At 55.0% G+C, this 26968-nt stretch overlaps 1 protein-coding gene across 3 annotated transcripts in view; it reads left to right on the forward strand.

The window, feature by feature from the left end:
- Positions 1-26968, forward strand: part of MYO18B (myosin XVIIIB) — a 249548-nt gene that overhangs the window by 69089 nt on the left and 153491 nt on the right. For all 3 annotated transcript variants that reach the window (XR_006885372.1, XM_046640628.1, XM_046640629.1), the window contains exons 13-21: positions 416-589; positions 4130-4220; positions 5645-5837; positions 9104-9184; positions 11137-11284; positions 18032-18191; positions 20901-21084; positions 21906-22128; positions 25526-25635. Coding sequence is in view for 2 of the 3 variants with exons in the window: in XM_046640628.1 (XP_046496584.1) it covers positions 416-589; positions 4130-4220; positions 5645-5837; positions 9104-9184; positions 11137-11284; positions 18032-18191; positions 20901-21084; positions 21906-22128; positions 25526-25635 (1364 nt within the window). In the remaining variant the exon portion in view is untranslated. The remainder of the gene's footprint in view (positions 1-415; positions 590-4129; positions 4221-5644; positions 5838-9103; positions 9185-11136; positions 11285-18031; positions 18192-20900; positions 21085-21905; positions 22129-25525; positions 25636-26968) is intronic.

Below are 26968 nucleotides of genomic sequence, written 5' to 3' on the forward strand. Positions count from 1 at the left end.
AGACGGTTGGACGTGTGGCTAGGTAGGTAGCTGAATGGGTAGGTGGGCGGGTGGCAGCGGGTGGTGAATGGGTGGATGGAGAGAGAAACGGGTATGTGGGTGGATAAATCCTACTTTTACTAACCATTCCCCAATTCCACAATTAGCGTGTTCCCCATGATCATTTTGATTGCTTCCAAAAAGGGGACAATGCAAATGGCAGGGAATAGGAATAAACGTGTCTGCTCCAGAAAGCTGAGCCCTGCCTTGGGGCCATCACCCGGGGGTCATCCCCCAGGGCCCAGGCCTGGGCCCGGGCAGTTGTTCAGGCTCCTGCCGAAGTTGGGAGGTGGAGAGATTCTCTGAGGTCCCCTTGGAGGCCCACCCGGCCCATCCCCGGGACCTCACCACCAGCGTCTGCTTTGTCCCTGTGCAGTGGGCCGGAAGCAGTTCATGCGGTTCGAGTGGGCGAACCGTGCAGCCGAGGCCCTGGGCTGTGAGTATGAGGAGCTGAACACGGCCACCTTCAAGCACCACCTGCGACAGATCATCGAGCAGGTGACGAGTGGGCCGAACCGGCGGGGCCTTGAGGACGAGGAGACCAGCTCAGGTACCACGCTGCTACCTCCCCTGGTGGGCCGGGTCCCCGCTGGGCCAGCCCCTGGGGCACTCCAGCGTTCTCTCACCCGTCCGTCAGGGATGTATTGAGGCTCTACCATAAGTGGACATTGTCGGTGCGAGGGAGGCCACTGCTGGTGGGACTGGCCGTGGGCCCACCTGCACAGGTGCTCATGGTCCGTCCAGTGATTGCAAAGGCTGCTGAAACCTGGCGGGGGGCACTGTGCTGCCGAGAGGGGACATTGTCGGCAGCCCCAAGGGGCCAACACTTTCCCATATGCTGGGCCCCTGCTCTGTAGGGAGAAGACTAGCCTTCCAGTGTGAGGAACAGAAATAGGGGCAGGATGGCCGGAGGGGCTAGGAGGGCAGTAGGAGATGAGGTTGGAGAGCGAGGTGGGGTCAGCTCATGGAGTAGTCTGTCAACTGGAGTTTTTCGGCTCACACCGATGAGAAGCCGTGGAGGGGTGTAAGCAGGGGAATGGCATGACTTGACTTGTTCTTTCTGAAGCTCAGCCTGGAGGAAGATTGCAGAATGAGTGGGAGAGGGGAGAGCCATTAGGAACCTAACCAAGTCACCCTGGTCAGAGGGGTGGTGGGTGGACAAGGGAAGTGGTGGAAGAGACGGGGCGAGGTGGACACATTCAAGGTCTGGTTTACAATCACAGAGGATGGCGTGGGTCCTGGGGGAAGCGAGGGACCAGGTCGGCTTCCAGGATTTCGGCCTGGGCAGCGGAGGAATGCGGTTGCTTTGAACTGACGTGGGGAAGGCAGGAGGAGTTGGAGCCGCACCTCCTGGGGTCTGCTGGGCCCCATGTCTGCAGCCACTGCAGGCCAGACGCTTGGCTGCACAAGGCGGGGCAGGGGCGTCTTGTGAGCCCGGGGGTCTCCAAGTGCACTCTAAGGGAAGCTCTCCCGGAGACCACAGCCTGGGGGTAGTGGTAGACTGTGGTGAGTCCTGGTTTTGGGGCAAAGCTCTTAGAGGCCCCTTGGGTCCTTGGAGCTGCTCCATGTTCCAGGGACTTTGGCTTGATGGCTGATGTCACTGGCCTTTTGTGTCCTTCCTTCCAGCTCTAGAAGTAGCTGTCCTCTGACACACACACACACACACACGTGTGCATATACAGGGACACACATGTGCACAACCACGCACACAGCATGCTCATGTGCACAGACACACACAACACACACACACACATACATATAATTGCACAGACACACACCACACACTTGCACACATGTGCACAGACCTATACAGGCACCACACAAAAGGACACAGACATGCACACACAGGCACCTATGTGCACGCACATGCGCACACACAAACACCAAACACGTGGCCATGGATACACACCACACATGCACAGACGCGTGCATACAACACACACATTCGCAAACACGTTCAAGACACATACCACCTCCATGGACACAGACACTCTCCCCCCAGGCAAATGTGCACAGCCACCACACACACACAAGCACAGACACGAGCACACACTGCTTTGTGAGGCCGAGTCAACCTCGCAGGCCAAGGTCTCCGGGGGTGGAGGTTAAGCAGGCAGGGGACCAGCGGGTTCAGGAGATGCTGGGAGGCCGTGGGTTGCCTAGCAACGGCCCAGGGTGGGGGTGGAGTTAGAAGAGGGATGGGGAGTGCTTTGGGGCGGCAGCAGGCTGCCTGCAATGTACCAGCACAACGATTTCTCCAGGTGCCAGTGCCGGCAGATTTGGACGCTGTTTTCAATTCTGGGGACGGAACCAAAACCTAAGGGTCAGGATTTGTGATCTGGTCTCCTGGCTCCTCACCTGACTTCGTTCAATGCACCCTAATCAAGGCAGGCTGTTTCAGGGGGACCAGCGAGCGTGTGTGTTTAAACAAAATTGAGCCCACAACTATAATAATAGTTTGCGAAGGTTTTCATCCCTCCCACCATTACAGGGGCAGAGCTTTGCCATCTCAGTCAGTGTTCTTCTCTACCTGACTTTCCGCGTGCCTTTGCACGGAGCACTGCAAATTAGCTAACCCATTTGCTATTGTTGGATATTCAAGTTGTCTCGAAAAAGCGATTTTCGCCAATTTAAGCAACAATCGGGAGAACATATGTCCCCAGAAATCTTTGTTCCTCTGAATATTTTATTAGAATAAAAGCCAAGAGCAAGGTTATCAAGTCTAAGTATATGAACCTTTGATGGCTTTTGATATAAAATTGCCAAATGTCCCTCCCAAAAGAGGGAACAACCAACATTTGCTGAGGATCTGCTACCTGTCACGCTCTGGGGGTTTGAAAGCCAGAAACCCAGAGACCGTCCCCATCCCCAGGGCGCTCCCAGCCGGGTGGGGAGACACAGTCCATAAGTAACCAGGAGAGATGTGCTGTGGTCAGTGCTATGAAAACAGAGTCGATCTGTCCTTCCATGTCTGGCCTTTTTAGCTCAGCATAATGTCCGCCAAGCTCATCCACATTGTAGCAAATGGCAGGATTTCCTTCCTTTTTATGGCTGAGAAATAAACTACGGGATCCTGCTTCTGTTAGGAATTTACAGCAGTCAAGCTCACAGAAACAGAGAGGAGAATGGCAGTTACCAGGGGCCGGGGGCCGGGGAAACGGGAGAGACTGATCAAAGGCACACAGTTTCGTTGAGCAAGTCCCAGAGAGCAGACGAGTCAGGAGGGGGATCCGTCTCCCATGCAGCAGGCGCTAGTTAACAAGCCCGTGCCGTGTACTCCCACACTTCTTAAGAGGGTCGATCTTTCGTTCAACGTTCCAATCACAAACGTACACACACAAACAGGGAGAGAGGAAACGTTTGGAGGTGATGGTTATCTTATGCCGTTGCTTATAGTGACGTATGCCGATCGTCAAACCCATCAGGATGTGTCTGCCGCATAGGGAGGTACAGCTGTTTGTATGTCAATCACACCTCAATAAAAAAATTAATTTTTTTAAAAAAGAAGCAGGGGGCTCGCCTGGTGGTGGAGTGGTTGAGTTCTCCTGCTCTGCTTTGGCGGGATGGGGTTCGCAGGTTCAGACCCTGGATGCGGACCTGAATAGCGCTCATTGGGACATGCTGTGGCGGTGTCCCACATGTAAAATGGAGATAGATTGGCACAGATGTTGGCTCAGGGAAATCTTCCTCAAGCAAAAAAGAGGAAGATTGGCAACAGACGTTAGCTCAGGGTTAATCTTCCTCGCCAAAAAAAAAAAAAAAAAAAGAAGCAAGGTAGAGCTGGGAATTGGCCTCATGGGGTAGTGGTCAAGGCAGGCTTCCCTAAGGAGGTGACACGGCTGGGCCCCATGGGGTGATCAGGAGAGCATGTTGGAGAGACTCTAGGGCCAGGTTACCCAGGATCCTCTAGGTCCTGATAAGACACTTGTTCTTGGTCTTAAGAACACGAGGGCGTCATTTCAGCCGTGGGGGGATGTGTGTGAAGGAGGGCAGTTCTCTGAGGCAGGTAGGGATGCCTCTGGAGTGATGTCCCTGGGCCCAGGCGAGGGCCTGACCACAGGATGCTGACCCTTCCCTTTTTCCCGCCCAGGGCTCAAGATGACAGGCGTAGAGTGTGTGGAGGGGATGGCCTCGGGCCTGTACCAGGAGCTCTTTGCTGTCGTGGTCTCGCTTATCAACAGGTAACGGCCGCCTTTTCCTTGGGCACAAAGTCGGCCTCTTTGCAGATGGACGCAGGAGCCCAAGTACAGGGCAGGGTTTTGAGCTAGAGAGTGGGTTTTCAAACCAGATGGCGTGGGGTTTAAATTCGCCTTGGCCACCCAAGGCGATCACCTCGCCTCCCCAGCCTCCCCTTCCTCTGGGGAGCAGGAGGCGTAATCGGGCTCCAGCATCCTTTTAAAGGGATGAGGCCAGGACGTGGCAACGGAGCAGCCGGGTTCTCCAGGGTCGCTGCGGATGCAGAATCAACTCGCTCTGGCGCTGATGGAGCAGGGACCATCCGAGAGAACAGACACGTTATCTAGAAACCACGGGGGTCCCTGTGGGCGGAGGCAGGGGTGCTGGAGGTGGGAGTGCACTGCTGGCGGCGAGGCCATCAGCCCACGGGGGCGGCTGCTGCGCGGTGTGGGTCCTGGGGCCAGCAGCCGTGGAACGAACGTGTTCCACCCCAGCTTTGACGTGCACCCAGGAGGCATCTGGCTTCCTGGACGTTAGTGGACTTAATCTTCACCCGTGTCTGTGTGGGGCTAATCGTCTTGGCCCCATTTTATAGATGGGAACCCCTGGCAGGTAACGGAGAAGAGCTCCCGTTTGAACTCAGGGCCGTCGAAACCTGTAGTGGCTCCTGCTGCTGCTGATAATCACAGAGAGCGTTGCAGGCACTGACCGTGTGGCCGGTCTGTGTTCAGAGCGTGGATGCTTTGTCACATCCAACCCTTTCCACAGTCTTTGAGCTGGCCCCATCCTTAACCTTTTCACAGCTGAGGCTCAGAGAAGTCAGGCAACTATCTTGAGACACGCAGCCCCTCTGTGGCAGAGTGAGAGTTGGAGCCCACACGGGGCTGTCCCTTAACTCCTGCATTTGGATGTCACCAATCTCTGCTCTGGCCATACCAACCGTCATCAGAGGATCCCAGGAGGTGACAGCTTGAAAGAACTTTGTAAACTGAGGCACTGAACAAAATTGTTTTTCTATCGTATGTGTTACCAAGAGAGAAAAGGAGGCTCTAGTCCTAACTTTATAACTGATTTGCTGTATGGCCATAAGCAAGTCATTTCTCCACTCTGGGCCTGGTGCAGAGAGATTTCCTGAAGGCCTGCTGTGCCCACGGGAGGCCATTTCCATACTTCAACTCCTCCCATTCTTGTCGCAGCCCCTGGGTCACCCTACTCATCCCTACCATCATTTAACAGTTGGGGAAAGCCATGCTCAGAGAGGTTAAGGAACTTGCCCAAAGTCACACAGCCTGTGAGTGGTGAGCCTGATTTGGAGACTTGATCCGCTGGATCCCCAAATCCGCCCAGCCTGCTTCTCCATCGCTGTGATGGGCGAGTGGGGGGCCGAGACAGGCGGGGCTCTAAGATTCCATGCCGTCTCTCTCCCCAGGTCCCTCTCCTCCCACCACCTCTCCATGGCCTCCATCACGGTGGTGGACCCTCCTGGCTTTCAAAACCCCCGGCACCAGGGCAAGGAGCGGGCGGCCACCTTCGAGGAGCTGTGCCACAACTACGCCCACGAGCGCCTGCAGCTGCTCTTCCACCGGCGGACCTTTGTCTCAGCGCTGGAGCGACACCGGGAGGTCCGGCCTGGCGGGGTGGGGCCTCCTCGGGGCTCACGGCGGGCGGGAGGCAGACGGGGACGGCGGGGCCGGTCCTCCCATAACCGTTGGCTTCCTCCTGTTGGGCTCACAGCGAATGAAACCTTAGCTCCAGGCCTGGTCCCCCCAGGCCCTCTGTGCCCCATCTTCCTGGGACGCCCAGCCCCCACCCACGGCCCCTGCGCCCTACGGTCCAGAGATGCCAGGGACGTGGGGCTCCCCAGGCCTTGCTCCCACAGCCGTCCCTTCTTTGGGGCGACCTGTCCCTTGTCGCCGCTTCCCCCAGCTGAAGCCTCCTCCAGCCGTAAGCCTGCATCTTCCCCAGCGTGGGAAGCACTTCATGCTCCGTTGTGGGGTGAAGACCGCAGGTTTGCACACCTTTCGGGTCAGAACGTGGCTAAAAAGTCACAGATGCAGTTCTGCTTCTGGGAACTCTGTGTTTCTCTGGGAAACATGGACACATGCCTGCCAGCCTTTCTTTTCTCATTAAAAATCAAGTTTAAATTGAAATATAACATTTACACAGGAAAGGGCATAAGTCAGATGCGTACAGCTCGGTGAATTTACCCAGACAAACACACCTGTGCATCTACCATCCAGGTAAAAGGTAGAACATTGCTAATGCCCCCAGATGCCCCCATATCTACTTTCTCCCTCCTCCCTGAGTGGGGACCTCTTGACTCCAGCAAGTGCTAATACCAAAATATTAGAAATGACCATGCTGCTCATCAGTAGGATAATGGGTACTGAAGTTATGGTCATTTCTTTGTTTGCAGCCTGCACAGCAATCAACACATGGGCATCCACATGGATAGTTCTCAAACAAATGACCTTGATGAGACCTGGGGTCTGACCCTAACTCTGTCAGTTATGGGCTGTGTGGCCTTAGGAAAGTCACTCACCCTCTCTGAGCCTAGATTTCTTCACATGTGAAACAGAAATAGCTATACTCCTGTATCAGTTACGTTTGCCTCAACAATGCTACATAAGAAATGACCCCAAAACATAGTGGTTTAAAAAATAACATTCTCTTATTGCTCACAAGTCTCTGGGTGGCCTGGGTAGCTCTCTGGTCCTGGCTGGGAGAGCTCTCGTGCCTGTGCTCAGATGCTGGTTGGGTAGGTGGCTCTGATGGTCTGGGCTGGACCCTCATGTGTCTGGGGTCAGGTGGCCGTGATCTGGTCCAGGCGGGCCTCAGCTGGGACACCGCGTCTGTGCTCCGGGGCCGTTCTCTCCTCCGGCAGGCCAGGCCAGGCTGTTCTCTTGGCGCTGGGCAGGGTTCCAAGAGAGTGGGCAGAAGCGTGCGGGCCCCTTGACATCCAGACTGGGGACTGGCAGCGTCACTTCTGCTGTATTCGATCGGTGACAGCAAGTCCAGGGCCAGGCCCTGACTCAGGGTGGGAAATAGGTTCCGCTTCTTGGCGGGAGAGGCTGCAGCATCTCTGTGCAAAGAGTGTGGATCCAGGGACGTGGAGGGGGGGTTACGTTTATAATCATTTTCACCCACTGCCGGAGGGGCTGTCTGAGCGTTTAATGCAGCAGAATAGAAAGCACCTGTGTTAGGCGTTTAACCTATGGGAACAGCTACCATATTTTTTCCCCAAAATATCTCACTTATTTCTGATCATCAAAGTAATACCTGTTCTTTATTAAAAATTCTGGAAAGTGTCCATCAGTGTCAAGAAGCAGAAAACACCATCTCCTTTCGCCTCACCATCGAGAGGCCACCCCTGTCCCTGCTCTCTGATTTTATATGAGTCATTTTTCCAGACATTGTCTCCCCTGCAGATTTCTGATCCTTCCGTCCCCCCGGTTTGGTTGCCTGCTGTTCCCCTCGCAGCATCCTGCCCATCACATTTTCTCCCTCCACTTAGACAGCTCTTCATAAACGTGCGTTTCAGTGCTTGTGTCCGATTCGATCTTGTCTCTCCTTTGGCCATCTGGGCGATTTCCACGGTTAAGCCATTATAATCAACACTGTGATGAACATCTTTGTGCGGAGCATTGTGTGGACATTTCTCGTTGCTTTTCTATGGCATCTGTTCTCATCTATAGTTTGTGCCGGCTCCCACAGCACTCAGCACTCGGCCCAGCACACAATAAATGTTAGAAAGGTTTGGACTGAATTCTTGGTTCCTGGTAAAGCTCTGACTCTGGTTGCCGACAGCCTCGCAGGATGAACACTGTCAGGATTTATTGGAATGTTGGTGTACAGCCTTTCTTCTCTGACAGGGGCTAAGGGTGACGATAAAAACAAACAACCCGATTAAAGAATGGGCAAAGGACTTGAATGGGTATTGCCCCCCAAAAGATATACAAATGGCCAATAAGGACATGAAAAGATGCTCAACTTCACTGATCATTAGGGGGATGCAAATCAAAGCCACAATGAAATCTTGCCTCACACCCATCGGAATGGTTATTATTAAAAAACCCCAAACGAGAAAATAACAAGTGTTGGTGGGGACGTGGAGAAACTGGGGCCTTTATGCACCACTAGTGGAAATGTAAACTGGTGCAGCCACTGTGGAAAACAGTATGTGTTTTCTCAGAGTTAAAAATAGAATTACCGTATGACGTAGAAATCCCACTTCTTGGTGTATCCCCAAAAGAATTGACAGCAAGGTCTCGAAGAGATATGTGTTCACACATGTTCATTGCAGCATTAGTCACAATCACCAAAAGGTGGAAGCAACCCAAGTGTCCATCACAGATGAACAGAGAAACAAACATAGTCTAGCCACACAGTGGAATATTATTCAGCCCTTAAAAAGGAAGGAAATTCTGAGACATGCTACAACACAGATGAACCTTGAAGACATGCCCAGTGAAATAAGCCAGTCACAAAGGGACAAATACTGTGTGATTTCGCTCATATGAGAACTTGGAGCAGTCAAATTCCTGGAGGCAGAAAGTAGAATGGTGGTCCGCAGTGGCTGGGGGATGGGGAATGGGGAGTCCTGGTTTAATGGGTACCAAGTTTCAGTTTGGGAAGATGGAAAAGTTCAGGAGGGGGATGGTGGTGATGGCTGCACAACGTGGTGGATGTGCTTAATGCCACCGAACTGAACACTTAAACATGGTTAAAATGGTAAATTTTATGCTAAGTATATTTAGTGTAATTTTAAAAAATAATTTACGAAAAGCTGAGCAAGGATGAAAGTCCTCACGTCTCTTTCCTCCTCCAGGAGTTTTCTCCCCCGCTCAGCTCAGCAAGGAGCTAATGCTGATCTTCTCTGCCTTTCCAGGAAGGTGTCCCTGTGCAGTTTGACCTTCCGGAGCCGTCCCCAGGGACCACGGTGGCCGTGGTGGATCAGAGTCCCTCCCAGGTAACACAGGGCCCCGGGAACCCAGGCTCTCAGACACCAAGAAGGCTTTCTATAGAAATGCGGGCAGACTTCAGCCTTTAAGCTACGATTGACGCCGTCTGCACCTAGGATCACCCAGAGGTTTTTAAAGATGCTCCCAGATTCTGCACTGATTGCTCTAGGTGTGGCCTGGGCGACGAATATTGAAATCCCTCCACTGAGAGCCCCTGCTCTGCTCCAGGTCCGAGTCTGCATCTGAGAACGCACTCACGCCAGGAGCCTGGGGCCTGAGCCGAGGGGCATCCACGGCCCGGCCCAGCGGCCACCAGTTGCTCTTGCCGGGAAAGGTCAGGTGTCCCTAGGGGATGGAGAAAGGGGGCAGTGTTGGGTCCAGGCCCCCGACCTCCCGTGGAGGCAGGCAGGTGCTAGTCTGGGGGTTACCTGAGTCTTTACCCATTTTCTCCATCCCGAGAATGCACTGTGCTGACCCCCGACCTGCAGCTCGGCTCACCCCTCTCCCAGAACAGCCCCGGGCCATTTCACTCCACTCGCCAGGCTCCCATCCAGTCTTGGGGACTTTGGGTGTGTCACTCCACCTCTCCGAGCCTCAGTTTTCTCCTTTCCAAAATGGGACCGATCGTAGCCCCCAGGGTTGCTGTGAATGTCCACGAGATCTGGCACAGAGAGCACCGGGCGCGTCCTGCAGGTGGCCTTGCTCCTGCATTCGACGGCACAGGCTGCCTTTTCCTCGTCCCTCGTCTCCTGTCGGCTGGGCTGCGTTCCAGCCTTGGCTCACGGCGGGCTGCACCTGTGCCCGCAGAGCCCCCTCGTCCGCAAGCCCCGCTGACTGTTACCTGCTCCTTCTCCTGTTGTCACCTCTCGGGGGGGTTCCGCCTCCCTGGAAGGGACGGCCCAGGCAGCAGGAAGAAGGAAGGGCCCTGGTGTCCCCAGGACGCCTGGGCAGGGGCTGGGGACGGCTGCCTTCTGAGGGCGGGCTGGCTGTTGATTTCAACCCCAGTAAAGAGGGCCAAGGTGGAAGGCTCAGGGTACGGGGTCCAGTTCCAGTTCTGCCCCTGTGCCTCTCCTGGGACCCTGGACGTGTCCTTCTCTTCTCTGGGCCTCTGAGTGGGGTGGAGCAATGTTTCTGAGCTAGGGGACCAGCTGTCCTGGTTTGCCTGGCACTTGCTGCTTTTAGCACGGAAATCCTCACGTCCTGGGAAGCCCCTGGTCCCATGCGCCCTGGGACGCACCTCATTTCCTCCAGGGCCACTCGGCGCCTTTTTGGGTTGTTCAAGGGCCACCTCACTGTGGGCCCTTGAATAAGCCCTTCAGACTCTCCAGGCCCTTCTCTGCTTTCCAGCCGCAGAGCGACAGGTTTCCTCAGTGGTCCCTGACTGTTTGAAACCCAGCTCGTGGCTAGATTTAAAATTCCGTGCCTGCGCTGTTGAACCAAGCTCACCTTCTCCTCTAAAATGTTCTTTGGGCACTTTTTTTTCCTCTCAAGATTTTAGTTTAAAAAATAAAGACTTCTAAGAGGAAACGCAGATAGAATGAATCCTTTTGTGTTTGGCTGTGCAGAGATATACCCTGCAGCCTGTGTGTATCTAGAAACATGTAATTTACAGAGTGCTTCCTCTTGTTAAATCCTCGCTATGGTCCTCTGAGGAAGGTGTGCCCAGCCTCCCTTTTGCATAGGAGGACATGAGGCCCAGAGAGGTGCAGTAAGTTACCCAAGGTCACACAGGAAGTGAGGACAGAGGCAGGATTTGGACCTCTTGTAACTGAGAGGTTGTTAGTTTTGTGGTTTCGACACTGAGAATCTGGGGGTGAGCAGGAATGTGGATCGGGGCTGCCACATCTGAGTCGTGACGCCTGGGACTCAGATTCCTGACTCCCACAGGTGGGAAGAGAAGCCGGGGACTGGCCTCCATCAGCGATCAGGGCTCCTTAACATGTCCTGGGTTTCCCGCCAGGTCCGCTTACCAGCTGGAGGAAGCACTGAGGATGCGGGGGGCCTTTTCTGGGTCCTGGATGAGGAGGTCCGGGTGGAGGGCTCGAGTGACAGCGTGGTGCTCGAGCGTCTCTGTGCTGCCTTCGAGAAGAAAGGAGCTGGGGCTGACGGTAAGGAAATAAGGAGCGGGGGGGAAGGATGCTGAGTCCAGCCTGGGAGTTGGAATCTGTCCTTGTCAGTTGCAGAAAAAGCCCTGACAAGGCCTGCACTGGAGGAGGGGAGGGTCTGAGTGCAGAAACGTCTGTGCGCGTACCTGTGTGCCTTTATTCATTTCTGTTATTCATTCGTGTATTCAACAAACGTACGGAGCAGCTACTGTGTGCTGGGTACATTGCTATGCAGTGGTGAACCAACCTGATGTGGCCCGAGTCCTCCAGGGGAGAGGATGGGGGATGAGGCCATGGAGAAGCTAACAGATAAGCACATACGTGTCCAGTGAGCCTGAGATGACAGACTGTGGCGCTTGGCCGTGTGCATCAGGCAGACTTAATTTCTCGGGGGACAAGGGGGCACTCGGCGGAGATGTACGTGGGTAAATCCACCAAAGAAGGGGGAACACGGTGCAGGACAAGATGGAGTTGTTGTCTGGGCTCAGGCTGCAGAGGCCTTTGCAAACTGTGCGGAAAACATTGGTCTTAATCTCAGAGCGTTGAGAAGCCGTGGGTTCTAAGCAGCGGGAGACACGGCCAGATGCATGTTCTGGAAAGTTCACCCGGGCTCCAGTGTGGAGACATGGCAGGAAGGTGACCAGCGGGGTGAGGGAGGAGCTGGCCTGGTCCTGGGATGGTGGGCTGACTCGGGAGGGATTTAGGGGGTAGGATCCACGGCACGTGGTGATGGGTTGTGTTGGTGGGAGGGAGGAGGGGAGGGGAGATGGAGGCACGAGCTGGATCAAGATCAGAAGCCATGGGATCTGGCATCAGTCGGCCCCAAGTTCAAGTCCAACCGGCCGTACCTTCATCAACGTGACCCTGAGCGAACCTCGCAAAGTCTCAGGTGGTGTCCTTGAACAACGGGGGTGGGGACCCGCTTCACCGGAATTTGTGCTACGACGGTTGGGTGAGAGGATGTACGTGGGGGGCTCCGCTATTGGCTGCCGAGTGTTGGTGATGAGGTGGGGCTGCTGATGGCGAAGAGGAATATTATCCTTGTCATTTGAGGAGGTGGAGGGACACTGTCTGTACTCCCCGCAGGGCCCCGTGCACAGAGCTTTGTGTATATCGTCTAGACGAATTCTGTCACACATTCGGAGGTCGATATTCTTAACCCCCAAGAGGAGGAAACGGAGCTCCAGAGAGATGCTTCTGGACGTGCTTGTCCAAGATCATCCTGAGGGGGTGTGTCAGTGTCAGATTCACAACACGCTGGGTCTGGATCTGAACCTCTTGTGATCCCAACCCCAGCGGGTGCCCTAAGACATTTACGAAGGTAGATACACCGAGATCTTACGGCTTGGCCGTCAGGACCTGGGCCCATTCATTCAACAAATATTTATGGACCACCTAATATGGAGCCGCCACTGTCGTAGGCCGGGAGATACGTCCCGGAACAAAACAAATATTTCCCCCCGACCCGGGGAACTGATGTTCTGGCAGGGGAGATGGATGATAAGACAAGTGGATCTGGAAGAAGGAGATTGAGGACCACGATTCTGGTTGAGGTCGCTATTGAGGGTCGGCAGAGAAGATGGGCAAGGACTCAGCCCCAGGACATTCCAATGTCAAGGGGTCAAGGACAAGGCGAGTGACCAGCAAAGGAGACTAAGGAGGAGTGGCCAGGGAGGGAGGAGGGATGCCGGGGGTGTGTGGCATCCTGGACGCCGTAGGAGAAGGGAGGGACCAAGTGATTTCAGTGCTGCCGTGGGGTCAGGTGAGGCGTGGCTGAAGAATGGTCATTGATGTGGCTTCGTGGAGGTCATTGGAGATCAAGACAGGTGCAATTTCAGTGGCGCATCCGGGTGAACGTGTGACTGGAGTGGTTTATAAAAATTGGGAGAAAAGTTGGAGAAAGACGTATGACAGCTCAGTGCTGCTGTCCACCGGGCTGGCGATGGCAGCGTCCTCCACCCTGGGGAGGGACCCACTGAGTCCTCTGTCTGGGACATTCAAGGAGCGTTCCTGTGCTCGAATCGGGATGAGATTTTCTAAGCAACAGCATCATCTGCTGGTTCCAGCAGCTCTCCTTGGACCCAGCTCAGAGCTCTGCTGCCCGGATTATTCCCAGAGAGCTTGGCTGTGCGAGCGACTGGCCCAGGGCGAGCCTCTCTGCCAGGCACAGGAGGGGCAGGGTTTGGGGCTCCCCGTGCTGTTAGGGGCCCATAAAAATATTTTCATTTCTGTTCAAAGCAGGACAAAAAATGAACTTTGAGGTCAAATACAGTGTTTTCATATATATATGCTATGGGCCAAATTGCCCCCTCCCCCTCCCAATTTATATGTTGACGTCCTGACCCCCAGTACTTCAGAATGTCACTGCATTCGAAGACAGGGTCTTTAAAGAGGTCATAAGGTTAGCTGAGGTCCTTGGGGTGGGTCCTAATTTAATGTGACTACTGTCCATATAAGAAGAGGTTAGGACACGGGCATGCACAGAGGAAAGACACAGGGGTACGGCGGCCGTCTGCAAGCTAAGGAGCGAGGCCTGGGAATGAAACCAACCCTGGGACACCCCGATCTTGGACTTCCAGCCTCCAGAGCTGTGAGAGAATAAATTTCTGTTGTTTAAACCCTCAAGGTAGTTTGTTATGGGTGCAAACTAAGACAAAGTCTTTATGTATGATTAATATGAATCTGTTTTTATATCAACACAGTCATGAAATGTAATTTTTAATATTTTTTTTTATGGAGGAAGGGGCCCATGAATGCAAGTGTCTAGGGCCCAGGAAAGTCATAATGCAGCCTGGGCGTCCCTCACTCCCAAGGGTCCTGGGGCTCATCTGGACTCTGGCAATGATACTTCTGTCCTCTGAAGGTCACCTCTGTTCTCTGCAGTATGTCTGCCCCTTTACCAGCCGGTGAATGAAGATAGAGGAGCTCTTAGCCCAAGCCAAGCATTGTGGGCTCCACTTCCCCTCTACAGTGGGGTCACTGAGGCCTCGGAGCGGCCAACGACTGATCAGGGCCCTGTAGGCACTGAGAACAGAGGGGACGGTGCCCCTGGGAGGCCTCCCTCCAAAGGCCAGGCAGACCCCTGGCCCCTCTCCAGGCTGTGAGAGGGTCCCCCTCCTCAGGGAATGACACCAGGGCCCAGCAAGGGAGGGATTTGGGGGGGGTGGTGATGGAAGAGGGAGCTCACCCAGATCCACAAGCCCAGGCCTCAGACCCCAGAGACCCGCCTGGGATCCCTCCTCCATGGCTGCGCTGTGATGTGTGTGACTTCTGGGAAGCCGCGGCCTCTGTCTGTAAAATGGCCACACCCACCTCCGGGACTCGTGCGAGAACAGAAGAGCTAATGGGTGCCAAGAAGCCTTAGCACATCCTCCTCAGGCAGAGTGATTGTCCATTGCTCCCCCTTAGAGCCCTTCCTGACCCCTGTCTGCAGCTGTCCCCCCACAGCTCCCTGGTCTGTCCTTCAAGGCCCTTTCTGGGCTCTGGAATGTTCCGTTATCTCTGTGCTTTACTTGCTCCGGTTCCCCGATGACCCTGTAGCCCCCGAGGGTGCAGGGCGCACCTGCTGTTGTCCCCTGCTGTCTCCCGGGGCCTGGGACACGGCACGGCCTCTGTGGGTATCTGCCACTTGCCCCGCCCTGCTCCTCCCTTGCTCCGTCCCAACCACACAGCTCTCTTTGGTGCCCCTTGAACACCCCAAGCACGCTCCCACCTCAGGGCCCTTGCACTGGCAGTTCCTTCTGCCTGGGACGCTATTCCGCCACGTTTCAGCACCACTCACTCCCTCGCCTCCTGGGGGGCCTGCCGACCACCCTGCGTAAAAGAATAAACCGCCCCCTCCGTCCCCCTGCCCGTCTCCCTTCCCCACTCGCTTTCTCTTCCCCGCTGCAGCCACCCCCTCGGACGTCACGCCTTCACCCTCACGGGAAGGTGGGCTCCATGACGGCGGGGGGCTGTCTGGTCCCCTCTGTGTCCACAGCCCCCGGCACAATGAGGGGTGCAGCGCATGCCTGATGCAGCATAGACGGATATGGGAAAACCCAGTGACCCAGAATCGCATGAACGCACATCTCAGAGGGAATGCGTCTGGATCCTGACTTTTAGGCAAAAGAGACAAAGAGTGGAGGCAGAGGCAGAAGGCGTCTTGCGGGGTGTAGCTGGGGCAGGAGGGGGTCCGGGTAGATTTGGGGCCCCCTCTTCTTTTCCTGTGAGGTGCTCGCCCCAGACACCCCGAGCTCGGAGGCTCTCCGTCCCCAGCGGAGAGATGCTAGTATATCTCTTTTGCTGCTGACGGAGACACACACATTAACTCAGACATTCTGGGTAAAAAATAAAAAGGTGTTTTGCCTCTAGGGTTTTCTGATGAGCTCTGAGTTAATGAGGACGTTCCATCAAGCAGAGCGCGTGGGGTTTCTGGGTAACCCAGCACTGACTGTCCCCTGGCACCTAAGGTGCGTTTGCTGGGCGGTGGGCCGAGCAGGGGGCTGGGGCCGCCCTCACGGAGCCCAGGCCCAGTGGACGGTCAGGTGACAGGCATTCGCAATGCAGCCGTGGCGGGTGAATGCCCGGGGCAGAGGTGGGTGGAGGAGCCCCAGTCTGGGGGTCAGGCTCCTGGGGGAGGTGATGGCGCTGAAGCCACAAGAGAGATGCTGGGTGAGGCTCCATCTTACAGACGTTCCCGGGAGCTCCTGACAGCAAAAGCAGCCTGTGAAGTGATTGGATGAACAAAACGGGTGTGAAACCCTCTCCGGGAGGAAGGGGCGGGGGGTGGGGAGGCCTGCGTCCCGGGACTCTTTTCCAGGACGGTTCCTGGGAAACGTGGCATCTCCGTGTACTGGGCCACCACCCTGGAGGGGACAGGCTCTGGGGCCGGCAGACCTGTGTCCTCATCCTGGTCCTCCGACGTGCTGTGCAACTTTAACCAAGCTGTCTCATGTCTCTGAACCTCAGTGTCACCTTCTGGAAACCAGCCTGGTGATGCTCATGCCACGGACCAGAGCGAGGACTGAATGACATCATGCGTGTCCGGCAGAGGCTGGTGGGGGCTCAGCAAACACGAACGCCCTTTCCTCTCTCTGTCCTTGGTCCCCCTCCAATGCTGTAGGGGTCCTCATTCAATTCAGAGCCCAGCCCTGTGCTAGCTGCTGGACACAACGATGAGGGGACACAGCCCCTGCCCTCAAGCTGCTTCCAGTCCAGCACAGGGAGGCAGCCCCGAGACGGAAGCCTGCAGCGTTGTCCGGGCAACGTGGACGTGGGTGCCAGAGCCTGGCACGCGCTTTGTCACCGTGCTCCCTGTGGGGTGCTTTCTCTCCCGTCGGAAGGGGTCTCCTTGAGGGCAGGGGCTGTACGGCTGTGACGGGCTCCTGGCAGGCTTCTGATGCAACGACCCTTCACTCAACTAGAAGTGCTCCTTGCTGGTGACTTCAGTTATCCAGAACACAGAGGCGATCCCGGAAGTGAGCACAAGGACCCCCCAACCAGCCAATCACGCAGCAGAATCCACGCCCTTTCTCACAGGAGGCCTGCAGGCTCTCAGACTGCGTTTCTTTTGTATGGAATTCCAAGAAATGCTGGTGCCTCGTTTCCTAGTGCCCTGCAGTGTAGAGGGAGCAAATCAGGACTTGGGGGAGGGGCTCGAGACCCCAGTCCGCGCAGGTGCGTTGGTAATAGCGGGCTTGGAAAGCATGGAAAGATCCTTCAGAATAGATGCAAGAACTGAATCAATGCTGGCGCTCCTGATAATAATTGGTCAGCGGCCACTGCTCTACTGGGAGCATCACTGCAATTAGAGGATTATAATACATACTCAACAATTCATTCATTCGTTTGTTCATTCATTCATTCCACAAGCCCTTCTGGATGCCATTTGTGAGTCAGGCATGATGCTGAACACTGAGAATGTGGAGATAAGCCCTTTGTGACTCTAGAACACCAGCAGAAGGTTAAATGCAGGAAAAGGAGTGATGCCCACTATGGCTCTTTGAGTGACGGCTATGTGCCAGGCCCTGCGCTAAAATATTTCACACACATTCTCCCCTTCAGCCTTATGCCGCCCTGGGAGGGATGCATTATTGAATCCACATTTTACAGAGGGGGAGACTGAGGCTCAGAGATTTCAGTGGCTTGGTCCCTGTCACACCGCAATAGGTGATAGATTCAGAATTTGAAACCAAGTCTTGTCTGACTCCTGGCGCATTTGTTTCTCCCGTTCCATCCTGTGCAGCCAAGTGTCTGCCAGCAGCTCCCAAGAGTATCCTGTGCATTAATTTGGTTGATGGTATTCAAGACGATTTTAGGGGGCACATGAATAAATATTTTCAAAATATGTAATGATTATGTATTTACCTCCATGAATATTAGAAAATAAATCTAGGTGGCACAGCAAACCTGCAATATATTTCTTCTTTTTAATGGATTTACTTGTAAAAGTATGTGTTGATTTAAAGAAAACATTAAGTCAATGACAGCCCAGGGGTTAGCTGGGTATGGCAATAATCGTGAAGATCGTCCGCCCTGGTGATGTTTGGGGAAGCAGGTATCCTGGACTCAACAAAGCGCGGGGGAGCATGATCCACTCTGGAAATAATGCGCACAAACGCACAAAGCCGGGGAAATGTGGGTGCCCAGAGCTGGCAGCTTTAGCGGTCTAGAAACATATGAAAATGGACAAAGCGTGTTCTTGCTGATGCCACGCGATTGCAATGTCCCCACCGGGCCCCCGTGCTCATGTGCTGTGTCTGTTTTCAGGGATGTCGGCCCTTCGGACCTGTGAGCAGCCCCTCCAGTGTGAGATTTCCCACCAGCTGGGACGGGACCCCGTGCGCTATGACCTCACGGGCTGGCTCCACAGAGCCAAGCCCAACCTCTCAACCCTGGGCGCCCCCCAAGTCCTGCAAGAGTCCAAAAGGTGAGTCCCCAGGGCTGGGGACGGGTCAGGGGCGTCTGAGATGCTGTGGTTCCCTCCCCACCGGGGCTGTGCGGTCACAAGCGCTCAGGGAGTGAGGGCCAGCCTGGGAGCCCCTCCCTAAGGACGCAGAGAACCGTAACTGGAGTCGGAGCGGTGCAGCGTCTCCCTGAGGCCAGCGTGAGTCCAGCCGAGGAGAGAAGCTGGCCTTCCGGGGAAGGTGGAACAAAACCTCAAAAGCTGTGACTTCTTCTTTGGCTTTTTGCCTTTCATTAAGTCTCTGAGAGATCATGTGACTGCAGCGACTTTTATGGACATCCTAGAACTAAGGGGTCGTAAATCCGAAGTGATCACATTTTGGAGCATTAAAAAGAGCTCACTCCCTTCCCTAACTGCTCTTCTCAGAAGGGCTGGCTGAGGGCTGGCGGCAACGCTGCCTTCAGTTCCGAGTTATTGGGAAATGCCCGATGCGTGTGGCACGTGCACGGTGATCCTCCCAAATTCATTGCTGGAATCCCGCAGGGGCAGAGCTTGGGGACAAGAACAGAATCAGAGGCCGCCAGGGAGGTGTTGGGGGTGTGAGAATGGGGAAGGAACGACATTTACCGACCGCCCACTGTGTACCCGGCATCCGGGGAAATGCTTTATGAGTATCTTATTAATCCTGACAACAGCGCTGTATCCTTAGCCCCATTTTATGGATGAGAAAACTGAGGCCCAGGAAGTGAAGTGGCTCGCCTTTGACCACACAGTAAAAGTGGGGCAGAGCCGGGGTTCAGCTTGGGTCTACGTGGTCCTGGCAGAAGTTCTCAGGACGTTATGGTCAGAGTTGATTAGAAACTGCGTCCAGAGGGGCTGACGGGCACACAGCTCTGGAAGAGAGATCAAGTCAGGGGATGGGCACAAGGAAGGTTATCGAGTGCACAGAGGACTGCGTGGAGAGCCGGGGGGCCTGGGTCAAGTCCTAGCCCTGCCCTTGTCACCGGGTGCCTGCAAACAGTCCCTTTCCCTCCCCCGGGCTTTTTTCTTCCTCCATCGTAAAATAGGTGTTCCCAGGGCTGGGCTGTAAGACGCCGTGGCTCCTGCACAGCCTTCGAGTCAGGCAGGTGTTCACGTCCTGCTCGGCCCCTTTCAAGCTGCATGACCTGGGCCTCAGTTTCCTGATCTGCGAAGTGGGAGCAATGACGCCAAGCTTACGCATTTGGTGTCACGCTTTGGTGACTCGACCTAGCGGATGGCTTACGAAGGAGCCTGGGTCACAGCAGGCCCGCATCACACGTGCCGGCCCCGTGAATCCCCCTCCTGCTTTCAAACCCTGCGGCTCAAGCTGAGGGAGGGGTGTGGGCCTAGGAAAGGGCCAGGCGACACTTTGTTGAGCAGGTGGCCGGCGAGTGAGGGGCCTTCTGGGAGGAAGGAACAGCTCGTGCAAAGTCTCGGCTCACGGGGGCGAGAGAGCATGGCAGGTCTGGGAGCGAAGCCTGTTAGGATGCCTTTCATGCTTGAGAGCCAAGCTGCGGTGATTTCTGAGAGCAAACCGTGCTGTTTCCTAGCCTGGGCTTCTGCACCCAGGAGCCCAGATTCTGCAGGACCGCTCGTTAACATTCCGGTTCCCGGGCCCATCTGGTCTCTCTTGGGGAGGGTTTTGGGGACCGACCTTGCTGGGAAGGCGTCCCAGGAAGTTCTCATGCACACTCAAGTTTTGGTCAAGGACTTTTGCTTTACGTATAGGGAGCTTGGGCCCAAAGGGGACATGTGACTTGCCCAAGGTCACGCAGTCAATTGAAGACAGGTCTCTCAAACCCACGATAGGGCGATCCACATGTGGGAGTCAGGGCTGTGGATGTGACCTCCCTGCCCTGTACCAGAGAACCCTGTCCTCTCCTCTCAGGGCTCCTGCGCCCAGGGGTCTCCTCCAGGCTCCTACCTAGATTTTTATTTCAACGCGAGCGTATTCAAGCCGTTGTTCATCTTTGTGCTCTGCCGTGCATTTAACAACTTTATACGCCATTGGCACGTTTGGGCACGACTCATTTTCTTGCACGTCTGGACAGTCAGCTTGGGCATAGAGGGTGATGGAGAACGTGTCTCCAGGGCTGGGGCCGGGGGTGCGGCCTGGCCTTGCGGGAGTGATGGACGATGCCTGCCTGCTTCCACCGGAGGCAATGGGGCAATCAGGCCCCGGGTGGCACAGTAGGGTCTGCCCGGCCTTATTAGTCCTCTTTGCCCAAACAAGAGGGCAGGCCCGCTCAGGTCTATCAGAGCCCTCGCCGACTAGTCTCAGAACCTGGACACTACAGGAGTGCCCTGGGATGACACTGTCCACGCTTGGCATCAGGCCGGGCATTTCACGGATGGGTTGAGACCTGTCTGTGGGACCTGCAGTCCTTCATTCCTGCATGAGGCACGTAGTAGGCAGCTCTTACATACTGGATCTGTTCTGGGGGTAACCGAGATGATTTTGCCCTCTGAGAAAGTGCAGGCTTAGGAGGTGTGTACCCAGTAGGAAGAAGGATGTTCTTAGGTCCGGGAGGGAGAGAGGCCTGAGGAAGGAGCTGGCGCTGGGCGGGAAGCGAAGGGCCTGTGGATGAGCGGGAAGCAGCCAGGACGTGTGATGCGAGGGGAGCGTTCAGTCAGCAGATCAGGCGGAAGCCAGGTGGACGCATTCCCCGGGAGCACCCTGAAGCCCCCTCTCTTTCCCCTCCTGTCTGCCAGGGAGGAGCTGAGGAGTCTGTTCCAGGCCCGGGCCAAGCTGCCGCCTGTGTGCCGGGCCGTGGCAGGCCTGGAGGGCGCCTCCCCACAGGCGCTGCAGAGGAGCTGCGTCGTCAGGAGGACCTTTGCCAGCAGCTTCGCGGCAGTGAAGAGGAGAGCCCCGTGCTCGCAGATCAAGCTGCAGATGGTGAGTGGGGGCCCCGTCTCCGTGGCACCCTGGCCTTCATCTCCATGTGGCCCTCCCCCCTCCAGGATGGCTTAGCTCCCTGCATCCTCTCTGAGCTCCCCAGCGAGCCTGGAGGGGCGGGCCTCATCCCACGCTCCACAGTGGGGGAAACTAAGGCTCCGGGCAGCACAGAAACTTGGCCTCGTCACACTGCTGGGAGGCGACAGACCCGAGTCTGAGGCTTAAGCCTCGGCTGCTCGTTACTGACTTGAGTGGCTTCGGCAGGTCTCAGGAACCCCGGTGACACTGTCACAGCCAGACCAGCCCCGCCTGCCTTCCTCTCCTCTCAAATGCCTCCATTTTCACCACTGGGCTCTCCTGGGGGGAGGCAGCAGGATCCAGCACTGGACGTAAATACGTTACCCAGACACATTAATCTAATAACAAAGGAGGGCGCTTGGGTTGGTTGGCGCAGGCTGAGCCCAGAAGGGTGAGACCTGGGAAGGTTACATTTTGCAAAACAACCTTATAGCATATTATACAAGAAAAGCCCTCAGACTAGATCCCGGGTTCCAGTCCACCCCTTGTGCTAGTGGTCTGTGTGACCCTGGGGCTATTTGTTTGCCCTTTCTGTGCCTCAGTTTCCCCATCTGTACAAGGAATAATGGCCTCTTATTTCTCATGAGTACCAAGCAGGCTGTAGATACGAGGTCCTTGGTGGAAGACACAGGTGCCCCCAAAGATGCCCAGGCCAGGCTGAATGTTTGTTTGGGGAGTGTCCAGACCCCTGTCTGTCTCACCCCAAGACGGCTGGCCCTGACCCCCTCTCCTCTCTGTCCTAGGACGCGTTGACCAGCGTCATCAGACGGTCTCAGCTACACTTCATCCACTGCCTGCTCCCGGGTCCAGTGGTGGAGGGCAGGGGCAGGCAGGGGTCTTCGACGTCACTACAGCCTGGTGGAGACCAGCCCGGGGCTGGCGGGCCCCTGCCCTTGGACATCCCGGCCCTGAGGGTGCAGCTTGCAGGGTCCTGCATCCTGGAGGCGCTGCGTCTGCACAGGGCAGGTAAGAGGCAGCCAGGGAGCGAGCGCTTGGCTCCGACTCCTGGGACATGCCCGTCAGAAAATGCAGCCACGGGACAAGAGCACCAGCCATGTGCCTGGAGCTTTCCATGCGGCATCCTATGGACGCTTCCCAGCAGCCCTGTGAGAGGGGAGCTAGGATTACCCCCATTTTACAGATGAAGAAACCGAAGCTCAGAGAGGGCAAAGGACTTCCTGAAGGGCACACCACTAGGATCTGGCAGAGCATGGATCTGGACCTGCCTCTCTTGGAGTCCACAGCCCATCATATTTCCTGAATTAGTATTGCACTCCTGGAAGGCTAGGGCTGTGTCTTACTCATCTTCCTTTCGTCTAAGGAGCGTCTAGCTTGGGATAGAGTGGCATCCCCACAATGAGTCATTTTTTGGTTGTCGAGATGCTCAGCCTGGTTTGGGAGATCCGTGTGGAAACAGGCAATGATAATACGATGTGCTGAGGGCCTGCAGCACGTGGGGATGCAGGAGGCACCTGGAGACCTCGAGGAGGAAGCTCTGTGCTCTCACTGGGGAGATTGGAAAAACCTCCTAGAGGGTATAACATCTTTGTCGGGTCTTGAAACAAAGCAAGCAGCTCACCTCTGGGGGCTGAGGGGAGAGGGGATGCTGGCAGTGAGATCAGCTTCTACAGAGGCAGGAGGCATGGAAGAGCCCGGGTGTCCGGGGAACGGGGTTCAGAATGCGTACGGCAATTGTGGGAGAGGAGGCTGGGGGATGCAGCAGGAAGGCTGTGAGAGCCGCCTTTCGGAGTTTGGCTTCTGCAGGTCCAGCTGAGGAGATGATGGGGCGGTGAGGGGAGAGAAAAGTGTTTTCATTACAGGAGCGAAGCCTCTGCCTTGTATTTTAGAAAGCAAGCATGCACCGAGGTTTCCACCCTTCGCTCATCTTATGAACTGAGTTTGGTCTGAATCCTTCCCATATTTTCCTGCCTCTCAGACCCCGGAGGCCACCATGTGGATTCCCCTCCTGGCAATTAGAAACGACTCAGGCTCCTTCTCCGCAGAGGGTGGGGTGGCTGGGGCTGGGGGGCAGTCTAGGTGGGCACCTGGTGTTTAATATCTCTGTGGTCACAGTCCCCATCTCCTCCCACCGCGTTCATAATGGAACCCTGGGCACGAGGTGCTTGCTGGAGAAGCTGGGAGCAGCCAGAAGCAAAGATGAGACCCTCACTCCTCTAAGGGTCTCATTGATTTTCTCTCCTGCCCGCACAACCACGGGCAGAAGGAGAGAGAGTGTCACAGGAGAAGAACAGGATAGTCACAGCCAGCGGCTGATCGGTTCTGCCTGGCTGGCTGGCGGAAAGCGCCGGGCCTTTGCAGGTGTCTTGAAGCACCTGTGAGAGCCCCTGCATGCGTGCCCGGGTTGGCACGTCCCCTTCCTCGGGCCTCTTGTCCTCACTGCGGCGTCCGCCCTCCACGTTCTCAGCACGGCCCAACTTGGTCAGGACGAGTTTTCCAGCTAAGTAAAGGGTTGATGTCTCATAGTAGGTCTTTCCAATTTCGGCCTCCCAGTCCTGGCTCATTTCCTCATGTTTTTTCTGCTCTAAGTTGCTTCTGTCTGTCTCACACCCTGTAAGAAATATCTACACGCATCCGTAGATACAAACACACGTATCAGATATTTATAATTCTGAATTTGTGCATCTGTGACGCGCAGATGCATATGCACACATGCATACACATGTATGCTACTTATTGAGCACTGTGTCATTGCTCGTGCTCCCTGACGTTGTTCTCACACAGCATGGCTCCCACTCTTAGCATAGTGCCTGGCGTAGCGAATGCTCATTAGATATTACGTATCGTACAGCCTGGCGCAGACCCTGGAGTGAGTCGGCCGGCCCTGACTCTGGCCGACAGCGGGCAGGGCCTTACATGGTGCCTCCTTCTCTTCCCTGACAACAGCTCAGATCTCAGAGAGCTGTTGAGCGGGTTGATGAGTTAATAAGGAAATGACACTTTGAAGAGTGCCTGGATGTAGGAACCCGCTCAATCCACGCCAGCCTCTCTTACTATCATCAGCATTGGATTTCAGCCTCATCACGACCTTGTGACAATAGATCTTATTATTCTCCTCTGATGAGTGAAGAAATTGAGTCGCAAAGAGCTTGGGTCATTTGTCACCTGCCCTAATAAGGCTGACTCAAAAGGGCAGGCTTGTAACCTCCCGGCTCCCCTGTCTCTGTGCGGTCGGCATCCTGTGAACCTGGCCTGAGGCCCTCCTCCTCCCCCAGGAAGGCTTCCTGGATTTGTCACACGCACCCACTCTTCCTCACTCTTCCTCATGGTTTATGCGTTTGTCTTATTGTGATGTGAAGGCTCCAAGATGAAGTGAGGTTTCACCAGACATTCTCTCATCCGGCCACTTGAGGGCTCTTTTTGAGGCAACTGAGGCTCTGCCGTTCTTCTTGTATCAGGACACAGTCTGAACCTTGAGGCTTGGAATTTGAGTCCGGGTTCCTTTGGGATCCAGTCCCTGGTCATCTTTGAGCTCATTATGGGCTCCTCTCCGCTGGGTGAGTTACTGTCCCTGACTGGGTTTGAGCCCCCACTGGGAGAGTAACTATCTGTGTGACTTGAACTCTTGGGGCCTCGATTTCCACATCTATGAAATGGGGACAATAATACAGGTCCCAGAGTGTCTACGACACAAGGAAGTTGTCATCCTAGCGTCTTGCACACGTGAGTGCTCAGTAGATGCTGGCCGTTGCTCTGACTGTGGAACAAATCTTAGATTTCTCCGCCCCAGCTCCCCCTGCCTAGACTTCTCTTCCACACCAAACCCGCGGCAAACTCTTACGGCTCCTTCAGAGGCCGGCTCTGGTGTCACTTCTTGGTAGCTTTCCACGTGCCTCTTCCTGGCTTCCCACACAGAAGGATGCAGCTGTGTCCACCCTGTGTGTTAGACTTAAAAGAACCCTTACATATTATCTGCTGTGGTGTTTCCACGTGCATCTGTGGGATGGAATAAGTGTTTTTTTTTCCCATGATCAAACAGGCTTGGAAAACTCTGGGCTGAGCGGAGCTAGCCAGGCCTCTTCCCTGCAGACCTTCTCAGAGCCTTTGACACCAATGCTGACAGGCATTGTGACCTTCCAAGAGGCAGGTGGAGAGTGCAGCTTTTGCAAACTTTCAGTGGAGCGTTTCATAGGGTTCATGCCCTGGGGAAGGCATTTGGGAAACGCTGATTGGACCCAAGCTCTTAAATCAGTCAGTGGGGAAACTGAGGCCCAGAGAGCGGAGTCTGCACAGCAAGTTGGTAGCCAGGCTGGGAGCAGGACCCTGAAGACCTGCATGCGGGGCCCCCGGCTGGTCTTCTCATTTGGACTCCTTGTTCCTCTCTTACCCGCTCCCACCTCCCCAGGCTATGCTGACCACATGGGGCTCACCCGGTTCCGCCGACGGTTCCAGGCGCTGGACCCTCTGCTCATGAAGAAGCTCATGTTGGCCGCCGAGAGGATTGACGAGAGGAAGGTACGTGGAGTGGGGGGTGACGGGGGCTGGAGGCCTTGGATGCTTCTGTTCCTTAGGACATGACCCCAGGGGGCATCTGGACCCACTGGGATCGGAGAGCCAGGCCTTGGGGACAAAGATGAGGGTGGCGTGAGTTTTGGCCCAGATCCCTGCTCCGGACTGTACCTCCTGCAATGTCACTTAGGACACTACCCGTCCCAGAGTGGCCCTTCTGAAACCCTGCATGAGGAAGCGCAGGGAAAGAATCAGATGAGAAGAGTGCAACCCAGTGAGCAGGGCCCTCAGCAAGATGAAGACCGTCCTTTCCAAAGAGAGTTCCCCTCAGCACACAGCACCCTGAGCTAGGCTAGGCAAAGAGGGCTTCACCGTTTGAAATGTCTGGGGAGCGTTTTCTCTACAATGAGAGCCCACATCGTAGAGAATTACAGTGAACACCTCCCCAGGGCCTTTGCACCAGCTGTTCCCTCTGCCTCAGCACTCTATCCTCCAATCTTTGCATGGCCAGTGCCATCCTGCTATTCAGATCTTGGCTCAGACGCTACTCTCCATCACATCGTCTTGTTTTAATGTTTGTGTAGCACTTATCCTTGTCTGAAATTACGTAGACCCCCCTATGTGTTTTCTGGCTCATAATTTTATGTCAAACAAATGAATGAATGAATACGTATACCTAACCTTGTATTTCTGCCCCTGTGTGTCTCCTTTCTCCAACTCTAGGCTCCTAGGGCTGTAAGCTCATCTTTACTCCTGGTGCCAAACCATCAATAAATGTGTCTATCAGAATGACCACAAATGATCAATGATTACAGAGATCTTTAGAATTTGCAAAACCCTATTGCGTCCTCAAAACAGCCCTGCACAACAAGAGCTGTTACATGCCTTTTACAAATGAGGAAAGGGAGGCATCTGGGGGTCGATTGACTCCCCTGAGGCCACCCAGGGAGGCATGGGTGGGTTTTGGCCTTGAACTCAAATTTCTTGATTCCAGGGAGGGTAGTTGAAATAACGCAGGCTCCAGAGTCTAACAGACCTGTAGATGATTCCCTTCTAGGGACGTGTGAACTTAAGCAAGTTAATTTATCTTTCTGCCTCAGTTTCCTCATCTGGAAAGAGGGAACAACAATAACTCCTACCTCAATGGGGTGTTTGGGGATGAAATGTGATAGTATAGTGGATGTGCTTGACACAGGACCTGGTGCTTAGGAAGGGCTCAGTACGTACGCACTACTGTCATCAGCATCATCAGCATCAACGTCAGCACCAGCATCATCATCGTCTTTCAAGGCCAGACTCTATTATATTCACAACCATGTTGAAACCTGACCTCCAGGTG

The sequence above is a fragment of the Equus quagga genome, chromosome 15, assembly GCF_021613505.1.
Source record: "Equus quagga isolate Etosha38 chromosome 15, UCLA_HA_Equagga_1.0, whole genome shotgun sequence".
NCBI classification, from domain to species: Eukaryota; Metazoa; Chordata; class Mammalia; order Perissodactyla; family Equidae; genus Equus; species Equus quagga.